General features: G+C 42.6%; 1 protein-coding gene across 2 annotated transcripts in view; it reads left to right on the forward strand.

Moving 5' to 3' along the window:
• The window catches only part of JAM3 (junctional adhesion molecule 3), a gene marked incomplete at both ends in the record, with an annotated part of 58812 nt that overhangs the window by 38350 nt on the left and 5557 nt on the right, over window positions 1-14905 (forward strand). For both annotated transcript variants that reach the window (XM_084248696.1, XM_084248697.1), the window contains 2 exons: window positions 12053-12118; window positions 13147-13260. In XM_084248696.1, the coding sequence (XP_084104822.1) occupies window positions 12053-12118; window positions 13147-13260 (180 nt within the window). The remainder of the gene's footprint in view (window positions 1-12052; window positions 12119-13146; window positions 13261-14905) is intronic.

A 14905-nucleotide genomic window follows, 5' to 3' on the forward strand; every position in this document is an offset into this window, starting at 1 on the left:
TCCTGGACTTTCTGCTTAAACTGTACAGACCTATTTATTAGAGGTGGAAGGGGGATGGGAAAAAATCCTTCCAGGGTAGTTGTTTCTTTGGACACTTCTGCTGGGGCTACTGTTGAGAGTTAACAGTTTTGCTCTGATGTTATCTGACTAGGTTTGTTCAAACTATGGTCCAGAATTCTTTGATGGCTTTGGTTTGGAGATAGCAGAATTTAATAGAAACTGGATACTATACTTAAATCAATAGCATCTTATATGATATCTTCCTGTTAGCTTAACATTGGAATATGATAGGCTTTTGCTCCGATTCTGTATTTAGGGTTGCCACTGGGAGAGTTCTTCTTGGAGGAATATATGTGCGATGAAATTGCAGCGATTTTCCTCTAAACTTGGGGTACAAAACAAGGAGCATCGTAGCAAGTATATTAGGGTTCTCCAGAGAAATAGAATAAATTGTGTGTGTGGTGGGGGAGAAGATAAAATGAAAATAGAACTTATTAAACTTATGTGTATATATATATATATATTATTTTAAAGATTTATTTATTATACAAGCACTGGGTATAATCAGAAGCGCGGTACGGTGAGAGAATTCACCAGAGCGGGGAACAGAACTGGCAGAGACTTACGAAATACACTGCTGAGGGGAGCAGCGGGTGGCAGGAGAGGTCTGAGCGCCATGTGGGACCCTTGCTGGCGGCCGGGGATTGAACCGGCACTGCAGAGGCTGTGGGCAGCTTCGCAGCCCAGTGCTCAACTGCTGCGCCACCACCGGGGAGGCCCTAACTTATGCATATCTTTATAAATATACATATATATGTGTATATATATATATATATATATATATATATAAAGACAGTTGTTATAAGGAATTGACTCATGTGAGTATGGATGCTAGTAATTTCAAAACCCAGCTATGTCCTTGTCAGATCCCATGCCTGATCGATTTACTGTATGTTCTTTGCTGTGTGTTCTTGGGTGAGTCTGGAAAACACCACAAACATGTACTTTCTTCCCTTGCTCTTAAATTCCTTAATATTGCTTAAGGAACTGAGACATTGTTGAAAAAATGTTATTTTATAGCATATTTTCTTCTTTAAGATGGAGTGTGCTAAGCAAGTACACAGAAGTGGGCTGAAAGAATAAACAGTAACTATTCTCCAGTGGAATGCCTGCATTGCTATTTTATATTTAACTTGAACCCTAATAGGCCAGTGAAGCTGGTGCTGGCGTGCTCTCACACTGCTCCAGTCTTGGTCAGGAAGGAGTTTCTTTTGCTCAGGAGACAGAATGCCAGAAGACTAAATATAACTGTAGAGAACCAGACATACATAAACTAGTCCTTACGGAGCAACACATCTGACTTAGAGGGAAAATATTTTGTTTTAAAAAACCTTCATTTTTGGTTATAGAAATGAGTATTAACTCAAATTAATTGAGTTTTTCATTGATAACCATTCATTTGTCTCTTTCAGCTGTCATATCTTAATTTGTCTCCTTGTTAAAGAACGAAAGCAGCTCTCCCCGCCCCCCCCCCCCAAATCCCTGTGTCCTGTTCGTGAGCCAGCAGGCCTGTTTTGCTGCTCACATTGACTTAGTTTTCTCAAGAAGAGAAAGATAGTTTCCACTCTGAGTCCTTGATCTATCTGGATAGTGGCCGGAATTGAGTTTTTCCATGCACTGGGCTTGGGGATGCCTGCACCAGCGAGCGAAAGCTCTTGGAAGAATCAAGCAAAAGCCAGTCTCTACTGAGTTGGAGTTTAAGGACTGAGGCTAACATTTCCTCGATGTCTGTTATGACTTAAGTGTAGTTTTTCTATTGTAATGTTTTATGTTGTTATTTGTTCCTTTTGCCCCAGTATTTAGAGCTGTTCCATAGCCAGCAGTTGGGGAGTCGGGAAGGAGAGCAGCCACCGGCCTCATGGCAACACGAGGGGGCCTGTGCTGTAGATCTGTATTGGGCCCTGACACAGGACAGGCTTTTTGGGGTTTTCCCAGCGGGGTCTGCACTTACAATAACCTGAAAGTCTTGGGGAAAAATTACGGATTCACACCTTTTCCAAGTCATTGAATAAGAACTTGGGGTGCAAGTGCACAAGGGATGGGAAGCGGGCTGGGACATTGTTATTTTAAACAAACTCCTGTGGTGATTTTCATATAACTTGCCTGGCATTGGCTCCCCCATAAGCTGACAGGATTTTTGAAAGATCTCTCAAAACTGAAATAAGAAACTGCAGTTGTTGTCCACAGCTGCTAAAATTGTTCCAGATTAGGAAAGGAAAGGGCAAACAAAGAACACAGTAGTTCCAAAGAATAATCCCCAAGGAGCCTGCGTGAGCGCCAAAGGCCATTGTGAACTTCAGAGTCAGCATTTCCTCTCAAGCCTTATCTTTCCCATCTGCCTGCAGCCTCTACTTGCTGCAAGGAAGATAAGGCTGGGTTGAAGATGCTGGTGCCATCTGCATGTCATTCCAGAGGCCTTTTTATAGGCTTCTTCCCTTGCAAAGTCATTGAGGAAAAGGTTTCAGTAGAACAATGGGATATAAGTTTAGGCTTCAGTTCTGATTTGTATTTCCCTTTTAGTCCTGGCTCCTCCTTACATCTATTTGTTGCTGTCTTTGAATTATGGGTAAATTTTAATAATCTCATTTATGAAATAGAGCAGGGAAGTAGGGAATAGGGGGCAGAACTGGCTTTTGGCTTTTTCTTTGTGGTTATACATTGTGCTCTCTCAGACCTGATCCTCTAACTGGGAAGCGTCGTTACCTATACCTGCCTCCATGGAATGCTGGGAGGCTGATTTAGTGTCCGCGTGTGTGAGACAACTCAGAAGAGTGGCCAGCTCGTTAAGTTCCCAGTGGCACTGGCTGCTACCCTTTCGGTCCTCTGATTCCTTAACTGTCAGATGTTGGGAGGAGGAAGCACAGTTCTGCTTCTACCCCTACCTTAGATTTCCATTCTGCAGGCTGGGGTGACACTCTTGTTCAGAGGAGAGTGCCGTATGGATTCACTTCCTTTTTAGCAGAACAATGAACTGACTCACAAGAAGCAGCTCCCCATCCCATCTGTGACATCTCAGATAAGGTGTTTTGTCAGTTTTAAGGTCTCACGTCCCCATGTTGGTCTGCTCTTCTTTCTGAGCATTGATAAGATTGGCTGCTTAGATGTGAAAAATCTGGACTTCTGTCGTTTTCACTTCTTCGCCTTCCCTGCCCCAGTCCACCCTTGACCTCTCAGAAAAAAGCATCTGTTTTCCTTGTAGACAAGTGTCCAGAGGGATTGGGATACTTATGATTCTTGAGTCCAGTTGCTTAACCCAATTGATACTGGAATTTAGATAATGACCCCCAGTTCCTGGGCTCTCTGATGCTGTGCCCGGGCTCCCTAACCAAATGAGGCCAAAGCTGATGTCAGAGACTGTGACTCATGCAGATGAATGGCCACAGTGTGCCCTGGTCCTGCCATCATTTCTTTGTTCTTTTATTTTTTCCCTGCTGAGCCTGTGAGCTCTGTCCCACAGGTTGTTTCATATGCATGACTCCCTTATCTGTTTCTTTCTTTTATTTTTTAAGATTTTATTTATTTTTATATGGAAGAACTGGGGTATAGGCCAGAGGTTTGGGGTGGTGGTGAGAGGACTCGCCAGAGACAGAGTGGGGAGCAGAACAGGCAGATTAACTGAAATACACTCTGAGGGGAGCAGCAGGTGAGACAGGAGAGGTCTGCTGTGCCCTGTGTGTTAGCTCCCTGGCTGGGGATTGAACTCGGGCTGTGGTGATTGGAGATAGCTTGATAGTGCTGAGACTTAACCCCTTAGGGCATTACCAGGGAGGCCCTGTACCCTTTATTTTAAGGCAGTTGGTGTGTCTGCATGTTCAAGGCAGGGGTTTTGCTTTGTCATTTCTTCTCACAGTCGGGCCTTATCCTTGAGCCTTGCTCTCCATGCAGTCTAAGTGTTAGGGGGAAGAGGATGTCCTAAAGCTAATTCCATACAGGCTTTGTGGACTCCACCCCCACCCCAGGCCAAAGCCAAAGACACTGGGAACTCCAAATCCCATCCCCACCAAAGGGAAGGTGGCTGGGACCTGAGGGTGGGGTTAAGCAGCCAGGTTGATATAAAAGGCAGACACGTGGGCTTTGGGGGATCCCCCCATTTTGGCTCTCCGCCAGCTCGCAGCGTCTGGCCAGCTCTGAGAGTGACTTTGGGTTTCCAGGTCCTCGGATCGGGTAGGACGCATTAAAGACTTTATTTCCCTATTTTCTCTCTGAGTTGTACATTTTCCTTATTTCCTTTTCCCTTGTAAATAAACCTTTTATTAACCTTTTGTGTGTGCCTGTAGTGGAGTATTCATAAGTCCCTTTTAAGCGCACGGGTGAGGACCCACAGCCAGGAACCCGTTCAATATCGGGGCTGCGCTATAACAGCTTGGCGCCCAACGTGCTTTGCAAGCTTCACCCGTGGTTGGAACCCATTCAATATCGGGGCTGCTCTATAACATAAGCACAGCACACAGATATGGGGAACTTTTGAGGGTTGGTCTGGGACTGTGCAGATGGAGTTGATACTAACCTAAGAAATCTGTGACAAAGTGAGGACAGCAGAGTACAGTTTCTTGGTCAGGTCTTTCTATATAGAAAGCATGTGTCACACACATTATTTATGGCATTGTGCATGGGCTGGAAATAAATCTGCCTATATATAACTTTTCTGAATCCTGATGTTGTGTCTTCTTCCCCAAGTCCTGCTGACTTTAGTAAGCTGTTGGGCCTTCAGGATATCAGTAACACCTCCGTTCTCCTCCATATAATGTGATGTGGTTAGTATCAATATACTGGAGATAATCAGGCCCTGACACATTGTAGGATAGCCTTACCTTTGGACCATCTTAGTGTCAGTTAGCATTTGGGAAATAAGTGACCAGATTTTAGAGTAAGAATTCTCAAACCTTTTTCTTCATCTCTTACTTTGCTTGTCATGCCCACACATAGGAAACCAATCCAATGTTGATTAATTTCTTCATGGAGTTGTGGGGAAAAGAAGGAATTGCAGGCAATACTGTGTATGGAAAGGGTGTTGTGTCAGACTTGGAGTCTGGCACACATGAGCACCAGTGTTATTGCCTGTGGCAGTCATCTAGCCCCTTCCTTCATACACTGGAAATGGTATGTATCAGTGATTCCACTTGCTCTTACTCTCTTGAAGGGATGCTATAGGGAATGAATTGGAATCATCTTTGCTTCCATCTGCACCCCTGGAACTGTGACATTTCTGATGGCCTTGGTTTCGAGAATAAGAAATCATACCATTTAAAATAAGAATAAGCCATTTAAAAACTTGATGCATCTGGAAATACAGAATGAGTTTCATATTTTTCAAAAGAGTAAGTCTGGGCCTCCCCAGTGGCGCAGTGGGTTGAGCACTGTGCTGTGAAGCTGTCTGCAGCCTCTGCAGTGTGGGTTCAATTCCTGGCCGGCCAGGGAGATACCCACACGGTGTAGCAGACCTCTCCTGCCTCGCCTGCTGCTCCCCTCAGCGGTGTATTTCGGTCCATCTGCCTGTTCTTCTTCCCACTCTGTCTCTGATGAATCCTCTCACCCTCTGGCCTGTACCCTAGTTCTTTTATAAAAATAAATAAAACTTTAAAAAAAAAAAAGAGTAAGCCTAATGGAGAATGGAGTGACAACTGCTGCTTGTAGAATAACAATAAGAAAGACTTAGCATAAAGGAGAAAAACAGAAAGAGAGAAAAGAGGCTAGTCCTGACTGAGCTGGCCTTCCATCCTGCTGTGTCTCCTCCTAAGTCTTCCTCTCCCTCTCCGCCTGGTGTCTGGTCACAGGGCTGCGGTGTTGAGTATGAGGTGCCTATGAGCAGAAAGCACATATTGACTTTCACAGTGAACCAAACTAGTATTTTTTGCTTATAAAAATAAAATCAGAGTCTGCGGAGTGCTGTTTACATCAGAAAAAAAGAAAAAAGGCTTGTTTTTACAGCAAAGTAAGAAAGGAAGAAATAAAAACATTTCCTTCCTGGGTTTTATCTTTGACTTGACACTGACCTGGTATATTTTTATAATTACTATCAGCTTGAAAACATAACAGCCTGAGGTTAAGTCTTCTCCTTAATATAGTTGGAAATGCCCATCCTGTGTGGTTTTTTGAATCCTTTGTCCTCTGCTCACCTTCAGAGAGAGCCCTCCTGGGCGTGGCCCTCTGTCTGCAACCTCAGAATGGAAATTCCACTGAACGGGAAGACCATAGCCTTTGCCAGATATGAATTCAACATCTATTGATACTTAAAAATCGAGTTTCTGGATTTGGCATAACATCAAGAATCATATTTATGTTTTCATTAATTTTCTTCTTTATCACTGCCTTTGCATCCTCTCCTTTTCAGTTCTTCTCACCCTCCCTTCTTTTTTCTTTCCTCCTCCTTCCTTTCCCTCCACCGTCCACTGAACCATTTTTCTTTTTGAACCCACCTCTCCTTCCCCTGCTGTACACATTACATTGGATATTTTTGGTATCTCGTTTGTTTTATTCCATTCATAGTATTCAGGTTAATAAATTTTCTGACCTCAGGCCAAAAGCCATTAAAATTGAAACTTAATGATTATTGGGGCACTAGAAGGACATTGGCTATAGTGATGATGAAGAGAATAAATGACCATTCTTCTAAAATGTTTATCTTCAATTATTGATGAAAGGGTAGAGTTTTTCACATTTTACAGTTGGGAAAAATGAGGGGTACAAAATCATACTGAAAGTCAATAGGAGTTTTAAAAATAGGACGTAGATTTCTTGATAGCAGTCTGTAGCTTTGGCCTATAGAAGAACTTTAAAATAGAATGACAAGCATAACATTGCATGTTTACCTCTGCCCTAGACTGGGTCATCTGTTTCTTCTAGGTTGAAAACACATTTGTTAGTTCTACTTTAACAGTTAAGTCCTGGGAAATTATGGAAGCCAAAAATGCCACTTTCTCAGTTTACAGTGAGCTGCTTCGTCAGAGAAACATTGAAAGAGTAAAGACTGCAAGTTCAACAGTCTTACATGAGGATCCTGGCTCCTGGTCAGCTCTGTCATACATCTGTAGGTTTTTGTATGCCACGTACCATGTTTTATTGAAATTGTCTCTTTCCACCTTATAGTCCGTAACATTTCCAAAAAATTCTTGCATCTCAGGTATGATGGTTTGGAAATGTAGGTACAAAGATGAGTAAGAATGAGTAAAATAAATAATGACAATACTAGCTTGGAGTGACATCGACTAGAAGTAGCATAAGAAACTCCAGGTTCTTATTCTCCCACAGAGACATTGAAAAAACAAGCCAACAGAAGCTGAATCTGCTTTGTAGGAACTCTGGAAAAAAGTCGAAGGTTTATAGCAACCAAGTTAAATGCCCAGTGCAAGGGAAAGAAGTTCTCAAAACGGTAGGAAACTTATGTGGTATTTACCCTTACCTTTGCCCCACACTCTCTCTAGCACACCTCAACTTGGAGGGAGCAAAGAAGACTTTATTTGCAAATCATTGTGTTCCCAGATGTAACCTTTCTGGGCATACCTGAAGAACTAACACAAAATGTTTGACTTTGTCTCACATAACTTGCAAGTCAGGTGGGAGAAAGCACCTTTGTAGCAGCAGGCACCATTTGTAAAAGCTACGAGGGGAAGACAAACCCACAACTGCTTGAAGAGATTCTGGATGGAGACAACAGGTCACTAAGACCCAGAGGAGAAACTGTAGTAAGGCCCAGAAATTAGGACCTGCCTAACATCTCAGGGTGCTCCTTGCTCTCAGAGCAAGCCTGGCTGAGGGGTGAGGGAGAACCCCTGCCCAGAGCAAGTGTGCAGAGACTTGGAGAGGGGGCTGTTCTCCTTTTGGGTTTTCTGGGACTTGGGGGCAAGGGTAGTATTGTTTGTTTCAGCTCTTGGTGTTGAAATCTCTTTCATTATTAGATAATAAAGATATCAGGGAACCTCAGGAAAGTTGAAAAGAAGCTTAAAACACTAAATATTCAATGAAATGCAAGAAGCACATAGGCCACTGCAAAATTATTAATGGCCACACAGGTATTCTCATTGGATACTTTGTTCATGAATGCAATTTTGGCTTTGGTGTGTGTGGTGTCACATACTGTTGCAGTTTCTGAGAACCAGTGGATGGTTGCTGCATGTGGACTTACTGTCTTGTTTACACAAATTGGATAGCTCCACAGGACTGAATGAAAAAAGTCAATCTCAAAGGGTCTCCTACTGTATATTTCTATTTATATAAGTCTTCAAATGATAAAATCATGGAAATGGAAAACAGATGAGTGGTTGCCAGACATGGGGCAGGGGCCGGGGTAGATGTGATTCAAACAGGCAGTAGGACAGAACAGTTCTGTATGTGGATTGCAGTGGTGATTACAGGAATCTTCACATGTGATGTCTTCACAATGCGATTAAAAAGAAAAACCACACACATATAGTTTACAGATGTCTCTCTGTGTCACAGTTATGGACGATCTCACCATTGGGCGGAACTGGGTAATAGGTTACTGAAACAATCACATGATGAAGCCTTACTGTAGTTGGAACTTATTATCCCTGCCTCTGGAGGGGAGTCTTAGATTTGGCTAAGAGGTTTTGAATAGAAACAGACAACAGCACATACCTAGATCTCCTCTAAGCCCAAGCTTCAGTAACCTCTTCCTGGGTAGGATGAAGAAAACATAGCTCTGTCAGCACACTGAATTCAACCAAATGATTTTCTGGAAAGCACAAGTTGAAACCCAATCTAGAATATAAAAATGCACATTCATTTATTCAATAAGCTCCTTTCAAGTACCTACTAAATATCATTCATTGCTAGAACTGAAACTATAAAGATGAAGAAATGATCCTTGTTTTCTAGGCTAGAATTTAAGCTCCACGAGAGCATAAATTTTTGCCTGGTATATTCATACACCCTCCTCTAATCTTTAGGCTAGTATCTGTCACATAATAGGTGCTAAATAAAAATTGCTGAGTGAATGGATTCTTCCAACGAGTTTAGTCTGAAAGACATTTCAAAATGGATGTGAGACTAAATAGGACAGTAACATGTGATAGATGCTGTAGCAGTTTACTTTTTTTCCTTTCAAAAAACCCTTTGCTCCATCTTAAAATAAGAATATAAGTTTAAGAATTGTTTAGGAAGAGCTCCTAACTTGGACCTTATCGAGCCTAGGGACCAGCTGTTTTGGACGGTTACTTAAACTAAACTTTCACTTGCTGGAGGTTGTTCTCTACTCTTGAACCTTCTTGGGACACATTGTCTTTTCCAACTGGCACAAGCAGCTGCCTGTGAAACTTACCTAAGGTAGTCGGTCAGATCAAAGCTTCATTAAGAATGGGTGAAAGTGGTCCAAAGACATACTTCCAGTTACAAATAAGGCATGGGGTGTAACGTATGGCATGGTGGCTATAGTTAATAACACTGCATTCATATTTGAAAATTGCTGAGTAGATTTTAAAAGTTTTTATCACACACACAAATTATATATATGGTGACATGCTAACTAGACTTATTGTGGGGATCATTTGTCAATATATATAAATATTGAATCATTGCTATACATTTGAAACTAATGTCAAGTGTCAACTATACTTGAATGTATAGAACATTTACCTCTTTGCCACTGTGTTGAGGAATAGAAGAAAAATAATTTCCATTATCTGGGGCTATGTACCTTAGCTGCTTTTAGGTTCTAAGAAACAAATTGGATATATTAATGTGTTGACAACACTGTACTGACCAACAGGAGTCCTGGAGCAGGCTGCACAATGCAGGATGCTGCTGAAAGAGAAAGCTCCTGGCCTTTTATTGATAGAATAATAAAGCGTCAATTATGCAGGAGTAGAACAAAGAAAAAAGACCGGAGAAGCTGAACAAATGTGCATATGTAGCTAGGGTTTCCAGGAGGAAGGTGAGTGCTGACATTCACTTGAAGACTTGATATTGAGATGAAAACCATAACCCAGACCCTCTATTCATGGTTCCAATCTTACTGACAAGGCTTTTCACAGCTATCAGCAGTCTCTGGGAGGGCAGGGTCATCCATCAATCAGTGTCCCTTCTCTGCCTCCTTTTTCCTGGTCGAACTTTGTGATGCATACCCATTGTTCCAGGATGATGGACGAAGCATCCTGCTCTTGTTAAATTTGAAAGGAGCCTTGTAACTAATTGACTGCTCTGCACTGACGCATTTGAATGCTGAATTGCACGTAACCAAGATGGTGGCCAAGCAGGCCATTTAAGTCTGGCAGACACAAAGGTTAAGTTTACCTTCAGAAGTTTCTTGTAAAGAATGAATCTCAGCCTTCTTGGAAATGAGACATTGTTGCAGGTACTATAGCAACTTCAGTGTTAGCTTTTTGTTCTCTGGTTCATCTGTTACCAACTACAGTGTTTTCCTTTTTGATGAGACAGCTTCTCTTTTCAACCATTTCTCATGTGACTGTAAACTAATTCATTCTCTTATTTTTCCTAGCTTAGTACTTAAGAGAAAGTATCAGATTAGAGTCTCTGGTCATCCACTTGGGCAAAGCTCCCATGCCTTTCCTCTAAGGCACCTTAGCCAGTCTTTGGGTGGGAAGCTGGTCCCTGGTTATAGTCATTTGTAACCAGGTTTAGGTGTCTTATCTGAATTATAGTGATCCTACTGAAAGAACCTTCTTCAGTTACTCTTCTTAGAAGGGAAATGTGTGGGATATTCAGAGCATCGTATATTACTATTAGTTGACCACTGTGAGCTTTCAAATGGAAGAAGTAGAAAGTGCTGCATCTCTAGAGAATGTATTTCTGGCCTCCAAAAGGAATAGTCTATGATTAACCAAAACAATCAAATTATCTCTACTTGTTCTGGTTCCACAGCCTTTTGTAGAAGAGAGTGTTTGAGAAAACTGGCAACTCAGGTATATTATACTTCTGATTTTCAACCCTTTGATTAGATTCTTTATAGCTTTTGCTATAATTAATGAAGTATAGTATACTAAAGGGAAATAATCAAAATATTTACCTGGAATGTATACATGTAGCTGAACCATTAAATAAGATTAGAAAAAAGAAAATAATGGATTGTGAACTGCAGTCTAATCTCAAGTACAGGAGTTGGGATGCAGCTAGGAGTGTGTGTCTCTCTGCAGCTATAGTGAGGCTTCAGCTGATAGAGTAAGCTAAGACTCAAAAGACCTTAGTAAGGGTTTTATGTGTGAGGACCTTTGGGGATTGCATATTTTCCTAGAGGCCAAGTGCCTGAAGAATGACATTTTGCAGGTGGTCGGTATACCTATTTGACCCTTCAAAAAAATTGGTTGGGAAATATTGATAATAAACTGGTTTCTAGTATTTGTTGAAACACATAGAAAATCAAATGCTAGCTCTGCAAGGGATTATTATGCAAATAGCACATCTTGATTTTATCAGTAGCTTCATTCAACTTAGCATTATGAGAATGAGCCTGTTATTACTGTTTCATTTTAACAAAGACTGGTGGAAACCTCTTCTCATGGTTGGGAATCACTGGGTCAGATACATGGGTAATGCAGCAAGGTGCAGACTCTTAGCTAGTTGATAAGGGTCCCCACGTAGTGCTGATGCTCTTCTGAAGGACATACTTGGGGGCTGTGTCATGTGGCACCTACAGGGCCTTTGCTGGACTGGAAGCCTAGAGGAGAGGGGAGAGGTGGGCGGAGGAATGACAGGAACACCCATGTGGGTCTGGGTGATAGATGTTGAAAGGATTAACAATGACTCTTAAGCAAGAAGGAACTTCTTAGACCTTTACAGGGATTTTGTTCTGGGACTAAGATGGAAAGTGAATTCTCAGAGCTTTCCCCTTGATTCTTTCCAGTGAAGGCCACACTGAGACACAAAGCAGCTGACTTGCTGTATCTCAGACTGTTTTGGAATATGTTTTCCCATTCTCTGTGGTTCATGATTGCAGCTCACACAGAAGGGAAAAAGCTGACCTTTGTCCCAGGGTTCTCTGCTGTTTTAGTTGCATTGTTTCTCATTTTTTTCCCCTCAGGCTGCTTGATAGGAGCTGTGAATCTCAAATCCAGCAACCGAACCCCAGTAGTACACGAATTTGAAAGTAAGTACAAGGGAGACTGTGAGGGAAATGGGCACCATCTCATGGACATTTGTTAGTCTTGCAGCGGACTCAGGAGGAGCAGATGCACTCAGGCCTGCCTTGCTTCACCGTGTGCTACAGATACTGCTGCAGATACGTATTTTTTAACAAATCCAGGATTTGTGGCAGGTCTGCTGGTGCCATTTTCCAGGAGCAGGTGTTCACTTGTGTCTGTCACATCTAATTAAGGTGTGCAAATGGCTTTCTAGACAGAATGCTTAATAGACTACAGCACAGGGCCTCCCCCGTGGCGCAGTGGTTGAGCGCTGGCTTGAGAAGCTGCCCACAGCCTCTGCAGTGCTGGTTCTATCCCCGGCCGCCGGGCGAAGGTCCCACATGGCAAGCAGACCTCTCCTGCCGCCCGCTGCTCACCTCAGCAGTGTATTTCATCAGTCTGCCTGCTCTGCTCACCCCTCTGGCTCTGGTGAATTCTCTCACCGTCCCGCGCTTCTGACTGTAGCCAGTGCTTGTATAAATAAATAAACCTTTAAAAAAAAAAGACTACAGCACAGTGTAACCATAATTTTTATATGTACCATGAAACCCTGAGATCCCTGTGACTTGCTTTATTGTGACCTGTGCTGTATCGTAGCGGTGTGGAGCCGACCCTGTAGACTGAGGTGTGGTGCACACGCCCAGAGCTCGCCAGGTGGCGCTCACTCACAGCGCACTGATGAGCAGGCGGTGGCGCTGCTTTGGCAGAGAACTCTGGGCAGCCCTTCCATTCCTGCTGGCTTTGTGTCCACGCAACAAAATGTTTGTGTAGAAGCAGAGTATTAAGGGGGCACTTGTAAAAGTCCTCGGTAATCATCATCATCGTTATTTTTTGAGTGAAAAATTACCTTAAAGTCTCTTTGAGCCTGGTAATAGCTAGACTTTTAATCTGCATGAAAGCGCTGAGACCAGAAATATAAAACAGGGCTTGGGTTAATAAATGAAGCAAAAATTATTACACATTGACAAGAGTCCTTTTTTTCTGTCCTGTTCAGGTGTGGAATTGTCCTGCATCATCACGGATTCACAGACAAATGATCCCAGGATTGAGTGGAAGAAAATTCAAGATGACCAAACCACTTACGTGTTTTTTGACAACAAAATTCAGGGTATGACCCTGCGGGTCCACTCTCCTGTACACAAGGCTCAGGCTCACCCTGGTGGCTCTCTATGGACTATTCTAGTCAGGATTGCTGTTTCGTTTTGTTTTACTTAGGGAAAATTCTAACCCATGCAAGATAATAAATAGTATGCTGAACTTCCCTGTACCTGTCACCTAGCTTCAACAACTAGCAGCTCATTAATTAGGATCTTAATTTATCTGCAACCCATCTTTTTGAGGTATCAGTAAACATTTTCCTTAGTCATCATCTTGCCTTGATCCGTGACATTTAGTGATACAAGCGAGTTAATCAGAAGGATCATAAGGAGCAGCAAGAAGCCAACAAGTAGTCACTGGGCATCTGCTGTGTGGGAGGCAGAGCACACAGAGAAGGCACTTGTTGCACACATTAGCAGGATCTCGTCCCCAGGCTACAGCATGGGGACTACATTGCTCTTGGGTTACATGAAGTAGGAGAACGGTGGCCAGGGAAGGCTTTTCAAAAGTGGTAATCTTGGCAGAAGGAATGATGGAAGAAAGCCGGGTGAGGTAGTGAGGGGTGGGGTGGGGAAAGATGTTGGGTAAGAAAGAACAATGTGTGTAGCAATGTGGAAGCAAGAGGAAGCTTGGCCTGGAGAGATTGTAAGTTCACCACCACAATAGTTTGAGACGCTGCTGAAAGCGCTTAAGAGAGAAGTCCATGGTCATGATTATATTTGGGGACTGAGTTGGCTGCTTTGTAGAGAAGAGGTTAGAGGTGGGCAAAACATGGAATAAGGGCACCAGTTCTGCAAAACCCAGGAATGCTGGTGAGCTGAGCTAAGGTCAAGCTCAGGGCAGTACAGAGCGATTAGAGGGTTACTAGGAGTTGGCTGTGACAAGGGAGGAGGAGGATGGGGTGACAGATGGCAGGAAGTGGGACATGAATGATCTTCATCCTGATGGGAAGGAAGGAGTAAACGTGAGGTACAAGTGCTGGTAGGTCATCATTGTGCTTCAGAGTCCACAGAGAAGTTGAAAGTTGAGGTTTCAGGGGATGAAAGAGATTTTGTGGAAGCCTAAACTTGGAGTCTTTCTGCTTTGGGTTCACAATCATCAGGAATCATAGGCTTTTAAAAATTGTTTTGTTTCCTCACTAGTATCCTCCCTCACCTCTTATCTGCTAAGAACATTTCATTCCCTTCAAAATAACAAATGTACTTTCTCTTGCAACTTAGGCTGCTCCCAGTCAACCCTATATATGCAATTTTAATCATCAGAGAAACCCAAGTGGGAATTGTGTTTCTGGGACTTATATCCTTTACTCTTGGCTAGAGGGTTGAGAGAGTACTGAGCACACAGAATATGAGGGCTGGAGGACAGTGCAAGTCTGCTTGGTCTCTTCTCTTGCCTCAGCACACAACTTCCAACAGCACTCCAGTATTTAGCTTACTGTTTTCTTACATGGTAGAAATTCTAATCCTCTACTCGTGACTGGGTAGCAAACCTTCCTATTAGAAAATGCCTTTGGGAATATTCATCCTCTATCATAAATGCTTTGCTGTTTTTGTTAAATTATGGTAAGTTCTTCCCATACTTACCACTAATTGGCAGGTTTAGTGGTAGTTTATATATTTTGTGGGATTTTTTTCTCACTCTTCCTTTCTCATTTT

This window comes from Talpa europaea (assembly GCF_964194135.1).
Source record: "Talpa europaea genome assembly, chromosome: 12".
Classification (NCBI taxonomy): domain Eukaryota; kingdom Metazoa; phylum Chordata; class Mammalia; order Eulipotyphla; family Talpidae; genus Talpa; species Talpa europaea.